We start from the raw sequence: 24,650 nt of genomic DNA, 5'->3' as shown, positions 1-24,650 counted from the left end.
AGCTGGGGAGATTTTAATAGATTCCTCCGGTCCCCTTCAGTCTAACCTGATTTCTGTCATTACTTCAATAGCCTCCTCTTTCCTCTTTCCCTGATCATTAGAGAGATTAGGGCATTCCTTTTTCCAATGTCCCTTCTGTCTACAATATGCACATTGATTTGCTCCTAAAGGGACGTTGTCATTTTCCCTGTCATAACTTCCCTGTCCTCTTCGCCTTCCTTGAAATCCACCTCTTCCACAGCCCCTTCCTTGCCCTCTACTTCTCCCATCATTTAGGTCAGCTGCTAGGGATGCCTGAATTTTGGCCCGTCCTCGTTTTTCTTTCTCAGCCTCCTCATCTCAATTATTATATACTTTATATGTAATGGATAACTGTGAAATTGTCGTTCCATCTGCCCCTTCTACTTTTTGCAATTTTTTTCTAATATCTATTGCAGCTTGATCGATAAACAACATATTAAAAAACTTCAAATTGCTGGGACCTTCTGGCTCTAAATCAGTCCATTTTCGTGCAACTTCGCACAATCTCTCATAGAAAGCAGAAAGGGTCTCTTTATCCCTTTGTCTGACATAATATAATTTGGATACTATGCATCCCTTCAGGATTGCGATATGATCCAGCCACCTGTTTCCAATTCAATAAATCAGAGGTGATAAATGGTATATGTACATATACTGGTGTTCCTTCTGGTCCCACTGCTTGTCTAAGAGAAGCCTGCACTGTAAGTTTCTGTTGTCTTGTTCTTCCTGAGACCAGACTCATATTATCACTTTCTTCATCACTCAAAATATTTGCCTCTGAATTCTTAGAGGGGGGATACTAGTAATTGTACATCCTGTTCATTTTCTCCAGTCTCAGGTTTTCCACCTCCACATCCAGTACAACAAGATTTAGTTCCTTTTTCCTTTTTTTTTTTTCCAATGCATCTATACCAATTTGACGTTTAGAATCTACTAAGCCACATTTTATTTGAACTTCCCAATCATTCCTCAAAGTAAAGAATAAATCAACATAAGGTACCTCATCCCATTTTTCGGTCCTATGACAAAACAACATTACTTGTAATATCATATTATATTTCAAAGATCTATTTTCTGGCCACTTCTCACCATCCTCTAATTGGTATTGTGGCCACCACTGATTACAATAGTGTTTTAATTTATCTTTTGTCAGGGGATCCCCACCAAATTTATTCCAATTCTTTAGGATGCATCCTAAGGGAGAGCAGGAGGGTACTTAGTGGGAAGCAGTAGCGCCCATTTCAGTACTGAAAAGAATTTACAAAGGTCGTTTCCCTTTGTCTTCTGCTGCGTATCCTCCTTGATACGTCTTACACAGGATCCAAATGCTCACTGCTTTTCAGTAGTCTCCCTCTCCCCTCTTTTCTCACATTCAAAAAAAAATACTTCTTTTCAGTAGCGTTGCACCCTTGTGTCGCTTACCGCCCAAGCACAGGAGAGGAGCTGATGGAATCCGTGATCAACAGGTCGGTGCACGCTGGAGTCCACTCAGTTCTTTACTCCTCATTGGGTGCGGCAAGACAATCTGGGCAATGCTGTCAGCACTGTCGCATCCGGGTTGCCAGAAAACTGTTGTCCCACAAACAGGGTTCATTTACCCGGTGTGCAAGCCAGTAACACACAGAGTCGAGTTTTAATTTTCAAATTAATTTCATTGCTGCGCATGAATGGGTGCCTGTCTCAAGACAGCACACCCCTGTCTCAAAACTCTCACATTTATACACTTAACTAATACATATTCATTGTTATTTTCCTTAATGATTGGTTATTTCTTCTTTGCCCCTCATGTAAATTAGTGCACAGACTCTGTCTTCTTCCTTCATTGTCTTCTTTTGAGTAGGTGGTATCATTTGAGTAGGTGGTCAATGAGTCAGTGGTCGTGAACTCCCCCTGTAGGAATTACCTTTTACCTACTTCTTCCCTAATCTTGGCAGTTCCAAGCGGTTCTTCAAGGTTTATTGACCAGGCCACAATCCATTACCTTTTCTGACATAAACACAAAGCCTCATTGTCTAATTGTTAGTTCCTAAACCCTAAATCATGTCTAGTTATTGTTTCCCTATTTTAAATATTAACTGATGGGGGCTGTACAACAGGAATTTAGCAGCTCCCTGGTTACTTCAATCATATTATGCATATTAATTTATAACAATGACATTTTATTGGTGTCAGAAGAGGGATCTCTCTTAGACACACTCTGTTGGCAAGCACAAGGTGTTTTGCCATGCCTGTTGAGGCAATCAGTTTGGTGTGAGTGTAAAGATACTGTCTGTGTCTCTGTATGTCTGTTTGTCTGTGCCATGAAAAACTAGACACTGAGTGGCAACAACTGGGAGAAAGAGGGATGGCAAAATCCCAAGTGGGGTTTGTCCTAGGTCAAGAGCCACTGCACGGATGCTGATCATATTTGGCAGGAGCTTGCCAGATGGCAGGCTTCTTTTAAGTTAAAGAAGGGAAAAGGGAAAGATGCTATGTGCTGGCTACTAGGCAGTTGTCATAGGGAGCAATGGATATGATTGATGAGTTGAAAGGTGAAAATGTACAGTTGAAAAAGGAAAATGAGAAAAGAAAAATGGAAAGAATACTTGGGAAGTACAGTGTAAGCAATTAGAAATGCAAAATAGACTGCTTGAGTCGAAACTTTAGCCCCAGATAATTGCAGAAGCTGAATAGCGCAGGAGGAGGTTGTTGGAAGCTACTACAGTAGACCTGGTTAAAGTCTATTGTGCCATGTCTGATGCTGATTGGGATGGGGATATCTGGAAACAAGCAGACCCGCATCCCCTCCCCTCAGGGCCAGGTGAATGATGATAATTCCCTGCCCCTGCTCTCTTGGCACCAGTAATCAAGACTGAACAACACAGCACGCCCTCAGGGGCACAAAACCCACCTCAGTCCACAACTACTCAAGGGCTTACTGCCCTGGAGTCAAGAGGTCTGGGGGACAGATACCGAGCTAACGCAGGGGAAGCACCTGTGGACAGGCTAGCACTGATCTGGACAGCCAGAGCCAACCAGCTCCACCTTGCCCCAGCTGAAGCTCAATCACTGGCATTAGGTCCAGGAATACTGTTGGATACCGTGAAGCCAAACATTACCGGTCACTTATGGACTTGCACTTTGTGCTGGGGAAGCACGATGCACCGCACTGACCGTGGGGGGGAAAGTGCGTGGCCCTGGGCCTCGGCAGCCAGCCTGCAGACTGCCCTGCTGAAACCTGTGATCTTAGCTGAATTAGAAGGACCAGCACCCATTGCCCCAGGGGCTGGACAACCCCTCCCACAGAGCCACATCCCTGGGAGGTGATTTGGAGCCTATACACTTCTGGCCTGTAATAAAGGAAGCTAAGGGGGGGCTAGAAATCTTTAGCTTTAGCCATTAAGACAAGCTTAAATGGTATTAATTTCCAAGAGGTCCTTCAACGTATGCTAGTAGATTTACCACTGTATGTCCCACAGGATAAAAACCAGGGGAGAACCTCAGCTAAAGTAAATGCAAAAGGGCCAGACTGTTTCCATGCAAAAGACAAAAGCAAAAAGGGGACATTGGGAAACACCCTCAGTTACTACTGAGCATAAGAGGTGATGGAAAATGTGTTTAGAGAAGGGGCTCTCTCTGAGTCAGTTCAATGGGCTGCCAGCTCCCCTTCTGCAGCAGCTGGATGGGTTTCCCTCATCCACTTCTCATGACAGCCCCCTTGGGACCTGTGTCAGGAGATGGGGTGACACCATATGGTTTAAAAGGGTAACGACTAGGAAGCCAGAGAATGCAACGGATGTGAGTTCAGGGATATACCCAAATCTATCAGCACTAAACCTAGACCGCGAATATGCAGGAAACTAGGGCAAGGGCTTGGTTCAGTAGCAGTACTGGCAACCGCTACTCCCGCTGCTGAGGATCCCAGTCCTGAAATGATGGTCGCAGTTAATGATTGCTCCCTTACAACATTCCTCATTGACACAGGAGGCCAAATATTGATGGTAGGTAAGGACACTTACCAAGGACAGCCTCCGCTTAGCAAGCAGTTAGTTTCTATTGTAGGCGTTAATGGGAAAATTACTAACCACCCACTGGTCAGGTCTAAACTTATTCTGCCTAATGGACAGACAATCCGCCTGACCTTACTTTTAGGTTCCTGTAATATATTGGGTATGGATGTATTGAAGGGTCAGTCGTGGGTGGACTCATGGGGAAAATGGGAAATAGGGACACCACCCTCTTTGCCCCATAGTTTACCTCCTACAAATGCATCCCTGACTGTTAATCTGTTGCAAACAGCTGCTCCTTTACCCCACAGCAAGCTAGTTAATATTCCACAATACAAATTACCTTCTGATGCTATTCATCCTGTTACTGAATTGATAAAGGAGCTAGAAGAACAGGGAATCATTGTCACGTCTCATTTCCCCTACAATTCTCCTTTATGACCGGTAAAGAAACGTAAGGGCAAGTGGTGACTAACAGGAGATTACAGAGCCTTGAACACTGCCACTGAACTGCTCGCTGCAGCTCTTCCCAGTAGAAATGATATAGTCAATTTTCTTAATGAACAATCCTCTGGGCTGAACCAACACCAGCAGGATGCTTTGAACACCCCAGTGTGGCATCCAGGAGATCAGGTGAGATTTCAACACCCATCACTTGGAAAACGCTGGATCACTTTGCAGCACTTTTGAGGGAAAGGAATATGGGAAACTGTGGATATTGTGGGAGTGAAATTAATCACTACTGAGGCTTGGATACAATCCAAGACCTAGGTCTTTGTTCCCTCTCCCTAGGAACTGTTGAACTCCTGGACAAACAAGTGAAAGCTGTCATTCAACCTGCATACTATGGAAAGTATCCACCTAGAAAGTACACTAAACATTCCCTGGAATTTTGTTAATGCTTTTTATGGTAAAGTGCTATCCCTGGAGATAATGTTGCAACATCTAAAAAGTCAAGAGCCTTCACGTGTCGGACAATTCTAACCCTCACACTGGGGCATCTGGCATTGTGTCACATAAATGTTGATGGACTATGCAATGATCAAACAAACCCACAGGAGCTAGTAAAGTCCGTGACACTTTCAGATATGCTCTTTGCTTGACTCGGGAGTATGAGCAGCCATCTCTGTTTATAAGATAGGGATGAGGACCTAGACAGGAATATCTGACCTTGGGTTCCTAAATCCTTTTCAGGCAGTAGAAAAATAGCCTGATTTTCATAGGCGTTCAATGTCTAGTAGCCCCAGATTACTCCAATGCCTTTTCAGAAATGAGTAGTGAACTTCAGTGGAAGAAAAAGCTCCCTCAGAATATAATAGAATATTTTTCTCATGACTACTCTCATACTTCTACAGCTTTTAAAAAAAAATATATATATATAAGGGGAAGTTGATGAACGGTAGTGATGAAAATTGATGAACAGTAGTTTCAGCCAAGAGTTGACTTTCCTAGCGTGCTCCAGGCTGAAATCCTGAAAAGCAAAAATGCTCACTTGCAAGCTATCTCCACAGCCCAGATCAGCAGGCAGCAATTAGTTTCTCAGGCACTCACTCTTCTTTCCATCTTCCTGATGGATATTTCATCTGAGTTTATGCTCTCCTCCCTCGCCTTCTGTTCACCTCTCTGCCTCTCTTTCCAATAAGGCTATGATCTGTCACAGACTCTCAATGGACAAGACCTATACATCCCATCACAACACTGTCATAGGCAGTTACATTACACAGGCCAGGATGAAAAGCGGTTTGGAAGGGAGAGAAGCCATCATGCTTCAGGGCATAGACGTGAACTCTAACCAAGGAAGAGAGATGAAAGAGGGCTTTGGGTCAGGCGGGAAGAAAATTTTACTCAGGGCAGGTTAGTCCATAATTACCCACTTAAACTTTCTTTATACTTTCTCAGATGCATCTGATTCTGGACAACATCAGAGACAGAAGGGGTGGGTCACTGGTCTGATCCAGGAGGGGAATGAGTTTCTTCATTCTTTTTGCCAGTGCACTGAGTTTATAACATTTTCTGAAACCACAATGAAATTGCTTTCCAAGCATGACCCTTGCTCTGCCAGTGATAGCCAAAAGTCCTTCCCCTAGCCCCGTCCTTCACACTTCCACAAGCAATACAGAGAGAAGCTGGTACAAAGCCAGGTCAAGATGATAAGAACAAAGCCTTGAAGACTGCTCTTAGATACCAGCTTTACTTCAACAGAGGAGGAAATTTTCAAAGAGGTGAACTCTTTCTGTCTCTCTCTCAGGCAGGAGTCTCCTGGGAGGAGAAGAAAACAGCTTTCATTTTAGCGAGTCATGATATTTATGGCCCTTTTATGGGTTTTGTTTGAAAATATAAAAGTAGATGGACTTAAATCTGTTTTAAAAGAGAGGAGATGGGAAGGGGGAGAGAGCATATGAAGGGCATGTGGGTCTGAATCATCGGCCCATGTTCAAAAGAAAATCAAACACCTTCTTTGTTTGAATACGGACCCCTTTTGCCAGTCATGAGGATAATGTCTGACCTTTTCTTGCATAGACCCTCTTATCCCTAATGACTTACAAATTTTATATGTACACTACCACCAAGAACACTCACCATGGGATGAAACAGGACAACTATTAAATTATGCAACTGCAGCACCATGCAACAGTTCAGGTGTGACTGCTTCCAGGAAGCAGACTTTCAGATCACATCTCCTGCAGAACTGAAAGCTTTATACTGTATTCCTGAGGGGCAACTGTCAGCTTCTGCTTGCTCACATACCAGAGTCTCATGTGGGCTTTTATCTATCGTATTTGTGGTGTCTGTTCAGCAACTGAGGTTGCACCCTTTTGAGGGCCTCCTGCTTTTCATATGTGGAATCTCCTCTGACCCTTTGCCTCTAGGCAGTACTTTTGATCCAATTCACAGACTAAGGAGCACATGCCTTGCAAAATTATTGAGGGAGGGAAGTTTAAGTTGAAGAACTGGGGTTTGCATTTAGTTTTGGATGTAGTTAGGCCTGTGGTCATTTTATCTGCGCTAGGAATGAACCTTCATAGATTATGACAGCTACTGGGAAATTTCCATGAGCAAAATGTACAAAGCTCCCCATTAATTGGTAGCTTCATAAAGGCTATTGTGGTTTCATAAAGCTCTCCTCTCGGGCAAGGAGGGAGAGATGTTCTGCCAAACTAATGGACAGCTTTCGACTGGATCCAAGTTCAGTGTGAAGTCGTTGCAAAGATCAAATTGCTGGGATGGTCCATGAAGACAGACCAGTCACACAATGTTTAATACCAGCTGGTGTGTGCTGCATCTTTCTTTAATATGGTGCCCTGCAATAATCAAATGGAGAGATCACAAATAGGCAAATCTCTGAAATTAGGCACGTTCCTGGCAGGACATGACCTGAAGCATATAGCTGTCTGGCCAGTTGTAAACAGTTCTTGCCACCATGGCTTATTTTCTAATATCACTCAGAAGTCCAAAAAGACTCTTAAGACATTAAGCTCCAGGTAGATGCTGTTGGTAGTTGGGTGATGCTATAAAAATGATCAGTTCCTTTAAATGTTTCTGTCTTCTAACTAGTATCACCTACATCTTGGTTCAGTTTTATGCCTGCACACAGGCCCTTCTGACTGGAGTCAACCTTCCTTTCATGGTTACTTGTGCAGAGTCCTTGGTAAGTTTGAATCAGGTTTTAAGATTTATTGATCTGGCCTTGTCCATTCTGTGGTGTGGTCTTTGATTTAATTTAATGACCGTAAAGCATTCAGGCATGTTGGCATGAAGGGTGCACGGGAAAAAAAAGTGATTGATTGATTGATTGATTATGTAGAGACATTGTTCTCTTCATAGTTAACAATGAAGCTAGTTTTCCATTATACCCATTTGTGTCTTCCAGGGCATACATATCTTAACTAAAAGTAAACCAATCTGCCTGCAGGTATGAATCATATGTGGAAGCAGTTACACGCTTGCGTAAGGATTAAATTTGTCTATTTTAAAGACACATGCAAATAAAAATCTTTGAAACACAATTCAGAGGGGAAGGTTCAAAGCACAGATAGGATGTCCCTTCTTTGTGTCTCTAAGACAGTTTTCACATCACCATACCTGGATAGCTTGGCATGGACATCCCAACATTTTAACCTGCTGGGAAGAACTAAATTCATATTGTTGCCTGCTTTTATAAGTCACAAATAATGTTTTCCCTTTATGTCTCTGTGTGTGCGCGCACGCACGCACGCATGCTTGTGTGTATGTGTGTGCACACCCTGTGGCAGGGGAACAGCAGTCACAGGAAAACACCAAGCTCAGAAGCTACTGAATGGTTGTAACGGGGATATATGGAAGCAACATGAAATCAGCTCTTGAATATGCTGACATGTACCAAAGAACAAAAGGTGATCTAGAAAAAAAAAAAAGGATAGGATTCTTCCATGACCAAAAAATTTCTGTTCCTAGGGGTAGCCAAAATGACAGGGTGTTAATTTAAGTAGATTATGCTGGTATTTGCAATACACAACCTAAATACATGTACTTTGAACCGCTCTCCATTTTTTACATGAAAAACAACGTAACAAATCTTACTGGCATTTAAATTATTACTGCTGGGCAACTAAGTTAGCACCTTGCTGAGATGACTGAGGCAATTCACACACCATTTAGAGCTATGCTCCCACCTCTCTAGAGAACTGTTTATTTGATAGACATAGTTCCAATTTTGGAAGTTTTTTTCACAATTAGAACAGCCAGAGATTTAACCCACTTTCATTTTTCTAAATGACAAGTGAAATTTAGAGAATAGGTAGGTAGCTCTCAAAGAGGTTTTGCTGGAGTATATGAGCATGCAGTGTCTGTTTCTAAGCCCTAGACTATATTAATCACATGCTCTCTGCATCTCTGACTGTCTATAAATTTAGGAAGGTCATGGATACTGTGTTTCCATGTTATAATGTCTATATTGAATGTATTCCAGCTAAACCCTTTAAGGAAAGGCAGGCAATGCAACATAACCATCCCCAAGTAAAACTTTTTGTCTCATAATTCACATAGCTCTCCACTATAGATAATGTGTAAGCATTTCTTAAGGTGCTGTAAGAGAAGGAAATGGTGCTAAACTCCTTTTAAAATTATCCAGTCTAAACTACTGCCACATGCAATAAATCAAATTACCCTGAAAATCCTAAATGGGGGGGAAATGGGCCATGGCCCCACACCTATCAGTATTACAATGCAGAATGCAGCTGTTACGCTAGGAATAGCTTATTTCTGGCACATTTCCGCTTCCTTCCAAACTTGCTTCTGCCACATTGAATTCCTAGTCTAGCACAGATGTCATTTTATCATCTATGTCCCACTGATGTCTCTCACCCTTTCAATTTCTCACAGTCCCCTTCACATTTCTCACAAACCTGTAATTTCTGTAAATCCCACCATCTCCTTCCTTCCCACAGAGGTTGCCCCATAACCTTTCCCCAGATTTTTATACATCTAAACAAATTAATATTTTGCATTAACCTCCTCAGCTTACATACATATCTTACTGTCTCCATCCACTGTAGGTCCCCTTCTTAATTTGCCTATTGTCTTCAGATCTCTTTTTGAACACTTCTTATCTCCTAGCTCTCCAGCTTTTATCACTTTCTTCCTTCTTACTTCACTCAGACCAACTTCAAATGGGTTTCTCTCTCATGTATCCCTCTTTAACTTTGCTTCCCACATACTCTGAGTTTCTATGTTGTTCAAAGGACATTAAGGAAACAGAGTAGTAGAAATGAGAGGCCAGTGAGACGGAGCACTAAGATGGCAGATGAAATTCAAGGCTAATAAATGTAAAGCATTACACATAAGAAAACTTAACATATAAAATTATGATCTCAGAGCTGACCATTGCCATCCAGCAACAAGATTTTGTGGCTATAATAAATAGTTCCATGAAAATATCACCTTAGTGCTCAGCAACAGCCAAAAAAGCATGCAGACTGTTAGGAGTTAATAGGGAAGGAACAGAGAATGGAAAAAAGAAGGTCATTATGCCACAGGATAAGTCCTTGCCACACCTGCACCCAGAATACTGTGTAAGGATTTCGTCCCTCATCTCAAATGTGACAAAGTAGAATTGGAAAGGGTTTGGAGAAGAATGGCCAGGATAATCAGAGACATGGAGCAGCTCCCATATAAGGAATGAGTAACGCGGGCTGAAAAACAGAGCTAAAGACAGGGCATAACAATAGAGGGGGGTAAAATCATGTGGGGCATGTAGATACTAACTATAAATTATCCTGGCATTAAAGAAGGCTAGTGGGCAGCTGGTTCAGAACAGACAAAAAAGGACATGGCTTAGCATTCAGTGTAGAGTAAGTTGTGGGAGTTCTGGCCACAAGAGATCACAGAGGCTAGTGCATACAAGGCTATAATGACTGTAACTCGAAAATGACTAGGCACCTCCATAGAAGGAAAATCTATCAAGGGCGATTAAATACAAAAATATCACATCTGGCTCAGGAAGTCCTTGAGTTGCAAGTGATTAGAAGCTGGAAGATCATGCTGGGGAAATATCACTTATATCACTGCTTTTATATTCTTCCCTAGGTATTCACTGTTGTTCTCTGTCAGAGACAGGATATTGAGCCAGATGGACCTTTGGTCTGACCTCATGCAGCCTTTCTGATGTTCTTGTGTTTATATTCTTAACTGACTGTATGGATGCTCCTTACACTTTCACCTTCCACTATACAATGCCAAAAAAACCCCTCCTGCCTACAGCAGCAAACTGAGGCTGAGCAAAAATATCAGTCCCAGCACATCTTTGCTGAAAAATCCTTCCTAGATAAATTTGGGTACTTACCTACTCTTTTAATCTAATGTCAGACCAGCATCATTGCTGAAAAACCATTCACTCTGCAGCTCTGGTTACCTGAAAGAATCTGTGCAGATCTCTCCCCTTTCACCGATTCCCTATCTTCTAAATTCTCATCTTAAAACCTGACTTTCTAGCCTGCCTTCAACCTCTCCATTTCTGTCTCTCCTGGTTATTGGTCTTATGACTGAATGCTTTAATATTTTCACCATGCAAGGTCTTTATGTCACTGTTTCATGTAATTTATACCTGTGAGCTGGAGCCTTTCCCATCTCGCTTTCAAGCACAGGCCATACACTGAATGGAGTCCAAAATGATCCCCACCCCCTTATTGCTTTGGGGGTTTGGCTTTATTAACAAGGATATAAGCAATAAGAAAATAAAGTTCAGCTATTTCTAAGGCTTCTCCCTCATGACTGCTCAGCCAGCATCTTAGATGGCCTCTCCCCAGCAAACCATTTTTATCTCCCTTTTACACAAGTGAACTAATAAGCCACCTACCTCAGTGAGTCAGCAGAACCCACTTAACCCTTTCCCAGAAGGGTCAAAACTCACTATCAGGATGGCTTGGCTCAGGCTTGTTATAGAACCATATTCTGCCCCTCGGTCTTGAATAATTTATTTGTGCGGCAGACCTAGATTAGTGTTTAAATCAAAATGCTACCCAAACAAAGGCTGTGCTGTACAGTGCAAAATGAAACCAATTACTACATCATACAATGCTCATCTTTTACAGTGTAAGATGCCCCCTACAGTACTGCAGAGGACAGACATTTCTGTTGAGAGGAGTAGCCAGCCATAGGAAGGGGGAGAGAGATTTTTCAGAGGGAACCAGCCTTTGATAAAGAAATAAATTCAGTGCCAGAAGGTATCGCACACTTCCACTTTGATCCATCGAAACTTAAGACCTTTTTTAGAGTGAAATTAAAGCCAGCTCGAAATATGGATATGCAGATTTGTTTTCCACAGAGCAACTTTACCAGGGATGAAGAAAAGAGGAAAATGCCTGTCCTAACACACATTGCAGAAATGTAATATACAATCTCAGAATGTGGATCAAAGCCTGGAATTCCACTACTTTAAAAAAATACATCTCACAGAAGTATGCAGAAACAAGGGATGCATTGTATTATATATTATATTGTAGTAGAAGTGCATTATAAGCCTCATAGCATCTCTGGATGCCTGAAATATTAACAAGACCATGTTCCTTATGTACTTCAAAAATGTAATCTGAGTACTCAAAAAAAAACCCCACACACAAGTAAAATATGTTCTTTCTCTTATTTTTCTACCCCTGTTATTGTTCAATCACCTGATTTTGAGACTCCATTCACCTGACAATAAGTAGCTATCATTTACCCTAGTCCTGGCTGTCAGAAAGAGTCATCTTTATCTTCAGAGAAGCAGGGATAATGTCTAATCAGTGAGTTATAGTTGAGAGAAATGATTCTAAGTTTAGGAAAATTGGCAGCTGCATTTTGTTATCAGTAACCATTATTTAGATAGCATTGCTGATGTGCGTGGCGTCATACAGACAAGGACAAAGACCAGGCCCTTGCCCTGTGGAGCTTACTGTCTGTATTACACAATTAAAATAGGGAGAGGTACTAGCATAATAGTAATAATGAGCTCTAAGCATCACAGTGGGAGGGAGAAGAGATGGCAAGAAAAAGGAAGACAAAACTTCATGTGAGAGCAATACTGCATCCTTCCTCCACTGTTGTTTTATACTCAGCTCTGCCAGAGGGTTTTGTTGTTTCAAAATGCAGTCTGTACAGAAGAGGGAACAGATAATTCTAAAGTAGAAATCAGGAGAAACTGGCCTGGGTGTTTATAAGAGAGAGGTGGAGGGTGTTGACTGGTGACAAAGAGTTGGGTGCTTTGATGTGTCAAAGACACAGTGTCATACGAGCCACACAAGTGATGCTGTGGCAGGCCTGGCAGGTCCTGTCACACAAGCTCACGAGGCTCTGCAGGGCATGGAAAGACCCGAGGCTCTTAACTTGGTGTACTCAGTTAACATGGAGATTGTTCTCCTTCCACTCACTCTGAAAAGTGGGCTCTGTAGCTTGTGATACAAACAACATGTGAACTGTAACACATCAGCTAAACCTACCACCTCCTAAAAATGAGCTTCCAAGTACCGCATTCAACAGACATACAATCCGTCCTTAGGTGCATGGTGCCTTATACCAACACTTTGGTTATACATCATTTTATTATGAGGTCAGTTTGTGTATCACTCTTTTCTTTTAAGGCAATCATGTTGAAAATTAATACATGACAATCTGACTATAGACATAAAAGCACAGACTTAGCTGAGCTGCATACATAAAGCAAACTGAAGTCAGTACTTCAGAAACCCAGCCTAACCGAACACAAATCCTAACCCTAACTCCATCTCTAACTAGATCAGAACATAATTTTTAGAAGGCTGCTAATATTACTGTATTTTTCCTTTGTCAACCCAAAGTTATTAGGAGGAGCCAACCGTACTGGAGCAGAGATGACTCCATCTAATAGAAAACAATGGTACCACAAGACTACATTCATTACTGCATTGAACTTCTGAAAAGAAGGAGGAATCTTTTTTCTAGTATTTCACTCTGCTTCTGCTACTTAGTAAAGTAAAACAGTACATGTATTCCCCTGAACTGTCTTATTTCTGTAGACATTCATAAGATTGGTGCAGAAAAATGGAACCTACCTGGCAATATCTTCTCAGTGGTATAAAGTAAAACTGATTAAGAGAGGAACATTCTTCAAGTTCCTAGAAAAGGCTGTTGGCTTCTTCCATTTATGATCAAAAAGATCCTAGAAAAAATATGTCCAGTCTTTAACAAGACTAGGAAATTGAAATAACCAAAATGGGATGTGATTGGTCTTTCGAATTGAGGTACCACTATTACTTGCTTTTACTGCTGAAACATTGTCTGGCTCCTAATGGCTTCTAACATTGTGTTCCTACCTACATTGATCATTTAATACTAGCATCTTCTTTCTGACAAACCACAAACACTTCCAAAACTTGACCTCTTCCCTTTATCGCTTTTGATTAAGAAGAGAACTATCTGCAGGAAATGCCCTACAAACCACAAAGGATTATCAGAAATATAATGATGAGTGATTCAGGGACTCTGTGGCTCTGCTTGTGTTCCTATAATCTGATCGTGGTCACTCTTCCCTTCTCCGCCGGAGCTTTGCCGTAGTTTCTTCTAGTCGGCTTCTCCAAGCAGCGATAATGGCATCATCATCCATCTCTTCTTCCTCTTCTTTACGCATGCTTCGCCTGTACTGAGAGAACTGTCTAGATGCAAATCTTTCTTCACTTTGTTCCACTTTTGCCTCCTTCTTTCCATCCTCTTCAGACTTTGAAAAGCTCTGGGTGAACTTTCTCTTAGCTCCAAATTCTGACATGTCTGACCTGGCCTCCTCTTCACATGCCTCCACATGACGAGATCTAACTCGACTCTGTGTAGATGGTTCAGGGGATTCAGAGTCAAAGGACGGTTCAGGTGTTTGACTGAAAACATGCAGCTCTGGGCTCTTTTCTCTGGAACTTGTCTCACTGACCCTTGACCTTGTGAATGTATACATCTTTTTATCCTCCTTTGCAGAAGCAGAGGAAAATCTTGACATGGTTCTCAGTGAATCTCCTTTTGACTCATAGGAAGAACAGCTGTCTAGCTCTTCTCTTTGGGATCTGGAGAATCTGTAACTGGATGTTTCAGAATCCATCTCTCTAACTTTGGATGATCTGCTATATTTCTCTCTAGCCTTCTCACTTTGATCATAGTATGATGGTGGTTCTCTTTCTGCTTTCAGGCTACTGAGCCACTTGGTAATATCAGTCTCTATCTCTGACTCGAGTGCACCTGTGTCTGCAGGCTGACTGGACAGATCAAAGACTGTATCACTTCTGTCAAGATCTGCTTGCAAGGGGCGCCTGTGGCTGTTTGTTGTACTGTCTCTGTCATCTTCTGTTTCATTTTGCTCTCCTTTGGTCATCTTTTTTTTAAATAAAGTGCTGCGTTTATTGTCTCTGATCACCTTTTCAATTTGATAATCTGACATTTTCTCTCTCATTTCCATTTGCATCTCCTTCTCTTTCCTCCTGAGTTTCTTTAGGTCAACATCATCAGCAAAGAGGCTGTACAGTGGCTTGCTCGTCTGTGTAGTCTTCATGTTTGAACTAGTCCCTTCTGTCCTTGCACTCACTGAGGTATTGCAAGACAGGACAGACTGAGACTCAGCCCTGTGCATGTCCTGCTGGCGAAGCTGAGAGGTAGCAAGAGATGAGCCACTCTGAGCACTGAGAAGAGAAACCTTATCATCATCTACACGCCTGCCAAGGTCTCCTGACAATACGCTGGAGGCCATTGCAGATGATGGACGGGACAGCATCATGATCTCATTTTGCTTTTGAGCGATGGTTTCACTGACCACGTTAGCAATCCAGTTCTGAATGCTTGCCATGGATATTGTGTCACCTGGACCAACTGGGAGACTGGGAAGGGGTATACTTGGCATCTGAGGCTGCATTGCCCCTGTGTTGCTCCTGGTCTGTGATAAAGATGAATGATTTGTCTGCATGCTCAGTACAGAAGCTGCATCCTCAGCACCGCTTGCAGAAGGTGCTGAGGGCCAGAAAGCTGAAAGTGGGATACTCCCACTCATCGTACTGTCTGTCTCCCAGCTGCACATGGACTGGCTTTCTTCTAAAATTTTCTTTGAATGTTCAAGGAGCTCTATACGCCTCTGCTTCTTTTTAGCTGAAGCAGAATCCTCGCTTTTGGCAAACTCCACAAATTCCTCCTTGCTTTCACTGCCCACCTTCTTCTGCCGCTTCATTTTCCAAGCCTGGTAAGCAGTCAGGTTAATATCTGACAAACTCTTCCCTTCTGTCCCCTCCCCGCCTGCCTGACTGCCATCTTCTGCTGGAGATGGTGCAGAAGATGATGATGGTTCTAAATCCTTCTTGTGAAAGCCAAACTGGATCCTCTTGACCTTCCACCTTTCTAGAGGAGTTAACTTGTCTTTGTTCTTTTGGCAAAAATTGTAAAAGGAGCTACTGTCTGAAAACACACTCTCCTCATCCACATCCCTCTCCTTTCTTCCTGTTTCTGGGGATTGTCTTTCCCCACAATTTTTATTCTTAGAATGATACCTCTGAGCAGCTTCCTTCTCAATCTCCAGAAGCCTCTGGTTCCACATGTCCCAAGTGCTCTCTGAAGACACAGAGCCTGTGCGGCATCTCATCCTGCTAAAGCTACTGGCTTCCAGCTGTTGTTTTAGGGTTCGGATCTCAAAACTGCTCACGCTCTCAACATCACTGAATTCACCTGATGGGTAAGGTCTTCCTCCCATGCTGGAATCTCCATCCTCCTCCCTGGGTGGACCCTGTATATGGTACTTCTCATTTCTACGCTGCCAGTCATGGATCCTCTGTTCCACATCCTCCTCAGTTTGTTCCCCTTCCTGATCCAGAAGCTTTGGAGATGTTGCTCCATGGTTAACTCCTGGTTCCTTTGCAGGCAGGCCTTGTTTCTTCCTCCATTCCTCATACAACTGTTCCTCTTCCTCCTCACTGATGAGGGTGGAGTGTTTGGAAACCCAGCTAGTTTTTCCCATTGATGAAGAACTCATAAGACTACCCAGCAGGCTGCTGGTGTCCTCTTCTTCTACTGTGATGGAGTGGGCTTTGGCTCCCATGATGCTTTCTGAGTCCCCAACTCCAGACAGCTGGGAGGAAGTCCCAGCATGGACAACAGGGCTTTGACTAGGAGTGACTTCTTCATCTCCAGTATGCTCCAACTCTCGTTCCTCCAACAATTGCTCGTTGAGCTCCCTTAGCTGTTTCAGAAAGCCATCGTTGGGGTAAATGGCACGCTTCTTTCTCAGAGTCATCAGAGCCTCCAGAATGGTCATATGGTGGTAGATCATCAGGTAAGCAGCCACCAGCACAGCTGAGCGACTGATTCCCATTTCACTGCTGACAAGGATTTTGCCTACAGATATTGAATATAAAAGTAATTAGCTATTTCCAATAACATAGAGAGGTTGCTCTGATTTGTAGCACAAAAGCATTCTCTGAATAGTGTTAGACAGATTATTTGTTTCAGTGACTGAAACCAATACTAAATATTTGTTAACTTTATCTTAATACAAATCTAGATACATATGAATAAAAAGCACTTAGTTTCAAAAGCTGTGGGCATGCTCATTTTAAAACAATCTAAATAATATTTGTATTTTCACCTATACACTTCACTTCCCCAAATAATCAAAAAGCTTATAATAGGTATTAGAAAGACAAGTGATACAGTATTCTTGACTTGCTGGCTGACTTAGGGTGAGACATTTAAGCTTTCCATGCTTCAGTTTCCCCATATGTAAAAAGGAGATATTAGCATTAGCCTCCAGGAAGGTATTGGGAGGACAAGCAAATAACTTATTTTTTTATAAAGCACATTGTAAGAATTAAATACAATTTTATATTAATTTAATTATATTTTTGCCAGAATCCAGATCTGCTGTTTTGCAAGGTACACTCAAACAGTTACATGTAGACTGGCTGGAGGCCAGAGTCATAGTATATCATCTCAGAACAGGAAAACCAAGCAACTAGCAGAAAAGAGCTGATTTTGACTCTGACAAACTGATACAGCTGCTTCAAACTACTGGGACCCACCGTTCTGTAAACAGTGACTGGAAGAGCTAGAATCCAAGCTGAGGATCTGCTTTATTTCATGGCATTTACACAGAAACCACCTCTTGCAGAAAACTGAGCTTTGGCACAAAAGAATTGTTTTTTAAAGTTGCTTTTATAGCAAATGACAGTTAAAGAAAAGCTTGTAAATATGGAGAGAGCGTAAATGAGGCTTTGCTAGCCTGCAAATAACTGAAATTACTGTTTCTAAACGTGTGATAAACTCCAGTTTAATCAAACTGTTTGCACTGAGACTTAATAAAGCCAGTTTAAACACCACCTTTCTGACTACTGCTATCTTACTGCAAGCATTTACCTAATGTGCCTATTCCTGCAATCAAAAGTCTCAGTTGCCTTCCAAGCGTTTTAACAGCCAGTAAAGCCTATCTAACAGCTCACCAAAAGAGGGAGATCTCATTCCTCTGCTTTCTTTCAAGGCTCTTGTCTCCGTGTATCCTTTCCAGTGTCAGCTCTGGTACTCACCGGGCCCTTTAATAAGCCAGTTCAGCTCACTAACCCAATGGAAAACCACCTCTTCCCTGCTGGGCTGTCATTTTTGCTGTGTTAGTGAGTTGAAGGGTGAATGCATGCCAGCAGCTGTAAGCATCTGTACTATGCCAGGGGTAGCAATGGGAGGTATGAGGAAGAACATAGATGGGTAGAGCATCCCTCCTCGTGGTGTTGTTGGTGAGCTATTAAAATTGGCTCAACTTTTCTTTGGTACTAACAAAACTTCTCACTTTTCTTACTGTCACTTCTACTAGGAAGTAACCTGTTGTCTCTACAAAAATTAAATGCATTGAATACATATATGAAGAATATCAGTGATATCACTGATTGTGGTGTTCATTTTCATATTGAATTCCATAAAGATATTTCTAACTGTCCACTGAAGCTGCAACAAAATGACCAGTATGCACTGGAGGTCCACAGAATAACAGGTGCCATGGAATTGGAGTCTAGCAAATTGTACAGTAGCCTGGGTGTGGACATCCACGGGTTCAACTCAGCTGTTTGGATTGTTCTAGTAAATCAGCCTGTTCTTTTGTAGTAAGCATCCTGGCAAAACTGAAACTCACACTGTACAGGAATATATCGATATATATAGTATTATATAATATCAATATAAAAAATTATATTTATTGGAGCAGGGCTTCACATCTTTGCAATAGTAGGGTGCTTTCAAAGCAGCTGAGGGAGGTGGCTTGCAGCCAGTCTGAGTCCGAAAACATGGGGCTTGCAGCAGAGGCTGCTGGGCTGCCTCCTCTCACTAGTTTGCCCCCTCCTGTTTTGAATGAGGCATGGCAGAAATGGGCAAGAAGGGTTGACCATAATTGGATACAGAGAACAAAGTATCTGCCTTCTACCCAATTACAAATGTGGCATTGGCTGTTTATCGGAGTAACACTTCCACCCATTAATTCCCAAGCATTCTGGAACCACTGTAATCTTCTCCTCTTACCCCTGTAAGTCAGCAGTGCTTCGTCAAGGAACTCTGCAGCTGGGCGGAAGTGTTTGGAGATATCCATATCTGGAAAATCATCCACTTCAATGCCCAGGTACTGGATATTCAGACCATTGTAGAAACCTGGTCCTGTGTATACACCTGTACCATGAGCTGCGTTCAAGACGTGTGTGATCCCCAGTCTCTTCAAACGGCTTTTGTTCACTGCAACACTTCTTCAGAAAAGAAAAAAAGATATTAGATATCAGTGGTCCTATTTCGGGTAGGCAAGAAGCTGTCTGCTACAAGGTCTACAGAGCTCCCAGTCTGTGGTACTCATCCAACACACAGCTCCACTCAGACCTTAATGTCCTTTTGAGAGTTCTACAGGTATTTCTTTCCAATACTCACTGGGAAAAGAAAATGAGAAACCTGCACTCACCAGTAGAGCTGCACGCTCCAGCTTGATTTTAAACTCATCCTGCCATCCTAGGTTCAGGCTGTTTACTTATTTCTCAATTTTTATCACTCCGTAACTGATACTTTACACTATATCCCCTTCTAATTCTGTCTGGTCACTTGCACAGGTGTCTCAGATGGCTGAGCCACGGTACAAAAGACCTAGCCATTTCCACTTGATATTTGCTACGGCATTTCTTTTTTAAATCTCTTTTACATATCAAAGAATTTAGAGCCAATTTCAGGGCCAAATTCCAATCAGAACAATGTAATTTGGGCTCATTTGCCTTTTCCTTTCCTAAACTGTCGAAGCATCAAAATAGCACAGGAAAGCTGCTGATTCTATTGCAGAAGTATTTACTTTTCCGGACACAGAGATCCTTGTGAGCATATACTGAAAAACACTTTGGGGCTCTCTAGGGATGAAAGGTATTAGATGGACGTGATACATATTATACCTTCAATGGTTCTATCTGACCCTTCACTGGGAATCTCATGCAACTTGATGACAAAAGCTGACACTCACTTTTCTGCTATGAAGACATTAGGCCAGACTTCATCCACAGCATCCCTGGGGGTCTCCAGCCTGTCCTTCACAAGTGCCCTCTGCAAGTCCATCACACACGGCGTGTTAAACAAGCTGGTGTCATCAATCTTTTCCTTAACTCGGTTGTACAGGTCTTCCACCATCAGCTGCCGCGCAGACTCTAACATCCTGGGACACGCTGAATCTACCTTGGCGTCCTTTGTCTTCAGTTCTGTAATAAACTGACATTGTAACTAAAAGCATGTAAAAACAACACAAATATATGACCTGTCATTCTTTGTTCCTGGGATAAGCCTTGTGGCTTGCTTTTTTCCCAGTAACATCACACCGTCCTGTCTGCAATGTGTGCATGTACATGCTTATCTAGCAGCCTCAAGGTAGTTAGTAATGGGAAAAGCATATTGCACTGTCCTCTCAGTCCAGAGACCCACAAAGGCCAAAGGCCTGGGAGTTAAGGGAATGCTTATTCTAGCCGCAGAAGAATGCAGTCACTCTCTGCAGCTTCCTGAGGAGGGGAAGTGGAGAGGAAGGTGCTGATCTCTTCTCCCTGGGATCCAGTGACAGGACACATGGGAATGGTTTAAAGCCGCACCAGGGGAGGTTTAGACTGGACATTAGGAAACATTTCTTTACTGAGAGGGTGGTCAAACACTGGAACTGGCTTCCTAGAGAGACAGTCAACGCCCCATCCCTGTCAGTGTTTAAGAGGCATTTGGACAATGCCTTTAATAACATGCTTTAATTCTTGGTCAGCCCTGAAGTGGTCACGCAGTTGGACTAGATGATTACTGTAGGTCCCTTCCAACTGAAATATGTTGCAGCGAGCAACCAGCAATCAAACTGTATTCACCACTGCAGTACATGATTTTGCCACAGATTCAGTGAACAACTTCAAAGGAAGTCACCAAACCTTTCTGTAAATTGTTACTTCTTTGCGGTTTTCACCTCTACCTCAGGTGGGGTTTTCTCATAAAGGCTTTTTTATCATTTTAGGATCTCTGGATGAGAAAGGCAAAACAAGCGCAACTCATCTCTCTATTACTTACATAGTGCTTTCACCCTTCCTCCTCTTACCTTCATTGATTATTTGTTTGGCAGCCACAGCAGATGACAGATGGATTGGCTCCATGAAGATGCTCTCTGTATCAGTGTCCGATATCACTGAATACCTGCCAACAAACCACACTGCATATTAGGCAAATGTTCTCTACTGGGATCCCATCTCCAGGACTTTAGCCCTTTTCACCCACTCCAGAAGAGAGCAACAGGGAACTGGAGCAGCAGAAGGGAAGTCCCAGCTCTTCTCCCACCCCTCACCCCCACCCTGCTCTCCAGCATGGTGTTACAGGCTTCAAATATGCCTTGGTATCCAGTGTTTGCAGGATGCAGACAGGTCCCATGGGGAGGAGCTGCAGTGGACTGTGAGTGCAAGAGAATGGACTAGTGGAGGAGGTTTTGGGTAGAGAAAATCAGTGTCTGGTTTGAGACTGGGAGGGAGATGGATCACAAGGAATAGTCTCACAAGTAGCTCTCACTCAGACAGACATAAACATTGTCCTAACTAGAATTTATTGAAAAATTCAAACCAGATTATGCTAGAAAACTGTTGGGTTGGGTTTTTTTTGTTGTTAGCTAATTGCCTACAAGCATTCTTTGAGTTATCACAAGCTGCAATGCAAGCATTAAGATCGAAGCCTGTGAATCTCTCCCTCAGTGCATAGTACATTGGTCACTTCATAGCATGAAATCTGTGGTCAGTCTCTCCACTCACATAGTGTTGTCTAACTGCAGATCAGAAATAACTATGAAACCCACAAACATCTTTGAAGGGAGTTCTTTGACACACAGCATGATTTACATAAGTTTTTGTTAAGCAAAAAAGGGCTTCAATCTTGAAAACAAATATATTTCCATCTGGCTACGCCTGTACAGTCCAAGCAAATCTCTTCTTATTTAGACCATCTTAACAAAATATTTTACAGAGCTTTCTCCCTGATGCACACCCTCTACATTTCCTTCCAAACAGATGGTACAGATCATTAGGACAAATTTGCTGCCATCACAGAAGCTCTCTGGCAATGCAGGCTTGCAGTACTTGCAACACACTGTTTGGTTTTGTTTAATTAAAGCAGGAGAGGGAGGATGATTAATGTGCAGTCAGGGTGCAGCAAAGTGTCTGGAGAGCTAAACTGCTTTCATTCTCCAGAATCAAAATGGAAGGCACAGCCATCGGAAACCACTTAATGGGCTCGTCTAGGTCATTTAGTTGGGTTCCAGCACTTGTCAACCGTGACTGAAAGTAATCCTTTTCTAGCTCTTCAAAGGAGTTTATTAGATGAGCAAGGGGAGTCTCAGTCTGATTTACAGGAGCTGACACAAATTTGCAGCTATGCCCTGCCTTCAATTCCTTTTGCTGTAAAGGTTGCCTCCAAGCTCAATAAAAAGATAACAGTTGGTAATAATCTGCCACCACAGCCTCAACACATTTTACCTGTAGCTACCCCAAGCATCTATGAAACACACAGGTGCAGAACTGCCCAGGTCTGGATGCTTTAAGGGCCTTGTTCTGGCTGGGAAGGGCCTTGCCAAAAGGGGAGGGGAGGGGAAGGGGAAGGGGAAGGGAATAAACTGAAGAGGTGCTTCTGTTCATTTTGAGTGACTGATGAGCAGGAGAGTGATTTACCAAGTTCAATACATAAGTTTACTTTATGTGAGCTCAGTGAACTTCCTAAACAATTTTTAAATGCATGTAGTTAAATGAAATAGGCACTCTGTCTTCATTTTTCTGCAGTGCCCCACAGTTAATGGGAAACATTTCATAACCTCATACTTGTTGAGGGCCACTGGGGCAGGTTCTTTTCAAACTTGATCCCTACTCCCTGCCTTCAGCTAAAGCATCTCAAAGTGTACAGAAAGCCCTGCAGACCATTTTGCTTTAGGAAAAGAGTACAAAGGGAGGTATTTTTCCTTGTATTAGGAGAAAACACATCTAATCATGCTTGTTTTGCTTGAGGAAACTCAATTTCTGCTTGCGCTGTGATAGCCTCCCGTTCAGTGCCTGAAGCCTGTAGCTAAAGATGGCTCTGAACCAAACCCAAATCCAAAGACCCTCAGTCTTTCTGGGGCTGGGAAAGGCAAACATCAACATTAAAAAAATCCACAGGTCCTTCTAATGGACAGAAAGATGGGGCTGAATTTGGGAAAAGTTGAAAACCGGATCAGAAGTTTCAGCGTGGGAGTGGAGATGGGAAGATGACACAGGGAAGAGCAACTATACCACCCCATAGTAATGCCTTCTGCAATTTATCCTCTCTGTGTGTGCCTACACTCTCAGCAGGATGGATTAATTAGCGCAGGAGTCCTATCTCTGCAGTCTTTCTTCCTACTGGCATACTAACCCCCGCCTCAGGGAGGGGAGGGAAGCCCTGGGCTCCACGCTTGATCCAAGTGCCTGTGCGGAGAGGAGGTGGTAGAAGAGGAGGGAAGGCAAGCTGATCCACCGCGTGCTACCAGGGGGCCATGGCAGCGCCTGCGGCAAGCATACTCACCGGCTGGGTGAGGGGCTGCGGAGATAGCGGGCCTGCACAGCCTTCACGTCCGGTCCCTCGTCCTCCTCATCGGGCACCACCTGCTTGCTGTCCGAATCTCTGCTGCTGGCCATGGCAGCTCCAAGAGGATCCACTACAAGGGGAGCACGGCAGGACGAAGGGCCATTACAGGAGTCTGCACGGGAGGCCATCCCCCAGCTGTGGGGCTGTGGTGGCAAGGGGGGGGAGGGGGGTACGGCAGAAGGGGCTCCCACAACCCCGCAAGCAGCCCTTGCCGCAAGCCAGCTGCACTGGCTTCTCTGCCAGGGTGCCTGCCATTCCCGAGGCCTCGTGCAGCTCCCTGGCTGCTGCCCAGCGAGCACCAGTGCCCTTCTTGCCTGTGAGTAAGCGTGCAGGAAGGAAGGAGTGGCGGGGCAGAAACTCTATCCCCCCCCCCGGCCGGCCGGCTCAGCCCATGTGTGGCGGCTGGAAGGAGCTGTACCCAGCCAGACCCGGACTGGAAGGAGCACTGGGGGAGGAAACATGAGACCTCGCCTCCCCAAAATGAAATGCTCCTAAAGCTCAAGGCCGAAGGCGCTTTAAGCCTCAGGACTTTGTCCTTGTAATCCTTTGTGGGGAGGCTGCCATGCCCGCCCTGGGCGTGGGAGAGCGAGGGGGCCATAGCTCAGTTAGGAGCATGAAAATACAGCAGCTGGCACTTCCCTGGGTCTGGCCAGAGCGACTCCTGCCTCGCCGTGCCACGGCAGCCGGCGGCAGCTCCGAAGGGCCCCAGCTGCCAGCCTCAGGCGGGAGGACTGCGGCCATGTGCCGCCACCGGGGGTGAGGAGCGGCTGCCGCTCATGGGGCAGCGAGCAGGGAGGCAGGGGAGCAAGGAAGGGGCACTTACCCCCTGTGCCCGGATGAATCCTCCAGGGGTCCCTGCTGGGGACGGAGGCACGGTGAAGGAGTCCAGCGAAGAGGGCAGGAAACCTGGCAGGGAATGGTACTTGCGGGGAGAGAAATCAGCTGCCCCCTCTTGCTCTCTCTATGGCTTCTTCATCAAGGGGCAGGACAACTGTCAGCACCAAACCTTTATCAGCCTTCTAAATATAGTGTTGTCCT

The 24,650-nt window shown here is 43.7% G+C and overlaps 1 protein-coding gene across 3 annotated transcripts; it reads right to left on the bottom strand.

Annotated features, from left to right (window-relative positions):
* Positions 1 to 1,652: 1,652 nt before the first annotated feature.
* STYXL2 (serine/threonine/tyrosine interacting like 2) lies at positions 1,653 to 24,616 on the bottom strand. Of its 3 annotated transcripts, XM_069785452.1 has the most exons (6): positions 24,436 to 24,616; positions 23,550 to 23,682; positions 21,076 to 21,170; positions 19,981 to 20,212; positions 19,014 to 19,231; positions 1,653 to 16,850 (listed from the first exon to the last, which is right to left on the bottom strand). In XM_069785452.1, exons 2-6 carry the CDS (start codon positions 23,660 to 23,662, stop codon positions 14,017 to 14,019), a joined length of 3,492 nt encoding a protein of 1,163 aa, XP_069641553.1. In that variant the 5' UTR covers positions 23,663 to 23,682; positions 24,436 to 24,616; the 3' UTR covers positions 1,653 to 14,016. The 3 variants fall into 3 exon arrangements, with proteins under 3 accessions (XP_069641553.1, XP_069641554.1, XP_069641555.1); XM_069785453.1 differs by lacking the exon at positions 23,550 to 23,682 and having other exon boundaries at positions 24,436 to 24,605; XM_069785454.1 differs by lacking the exons at positions 21,076 to 21,170; positions 23,550 to 23,682; positions 24,436 to 24,616 and having other exon boundaries at positions 19,014 to 19,228; positions 19,977 to 20,091.
* Positions 24,617 to 24,650: the final 34 nt, after the last annotated feature.

This window comes from Haliaeetus albicilla, chromosome 6 (genome assembly GCF_947461875.1).
Source record: "Haliaeetus albicilla chromosome 6, bHalAlb1.1, whole genome shotgun sequence".
Lineage (NCBI taxonomy): Eukaryota > Metazoa > Chordata > Aves > Accipitriformes > Accipitridae > Haliaeetus > Haliaeetus albicilla.
The sequence above is the reverse complement of the archived record's forward strand: the minus strand, read 5'-3'. Positions and strand labels throughout refer to the sequence as shown.

Coding starts and splice junctions, on each gene's coding strand:
- STYXL2 (XM_069785452.1), bottom strand. CDS start 23,662: ATGGCCAGCAGCAGAGATTCGGACAGCAAGCAGGTGGTGCCCGATGAG. Junction 21,171..23,549: donor CGCAGCCCCTCACCCAGCCG/GTGAGTATGCTT, acceptor GTTTGTTGGCAG/GTATTCAGTGATATCGGACA. Junction 19,232..19,980: donor AATGTCTTCATAGCAGAAAA/GTGAGTGTCAGC, acceptor TCTTTTCTGAAG/AAGTGTTGCAGTGAACAAAA.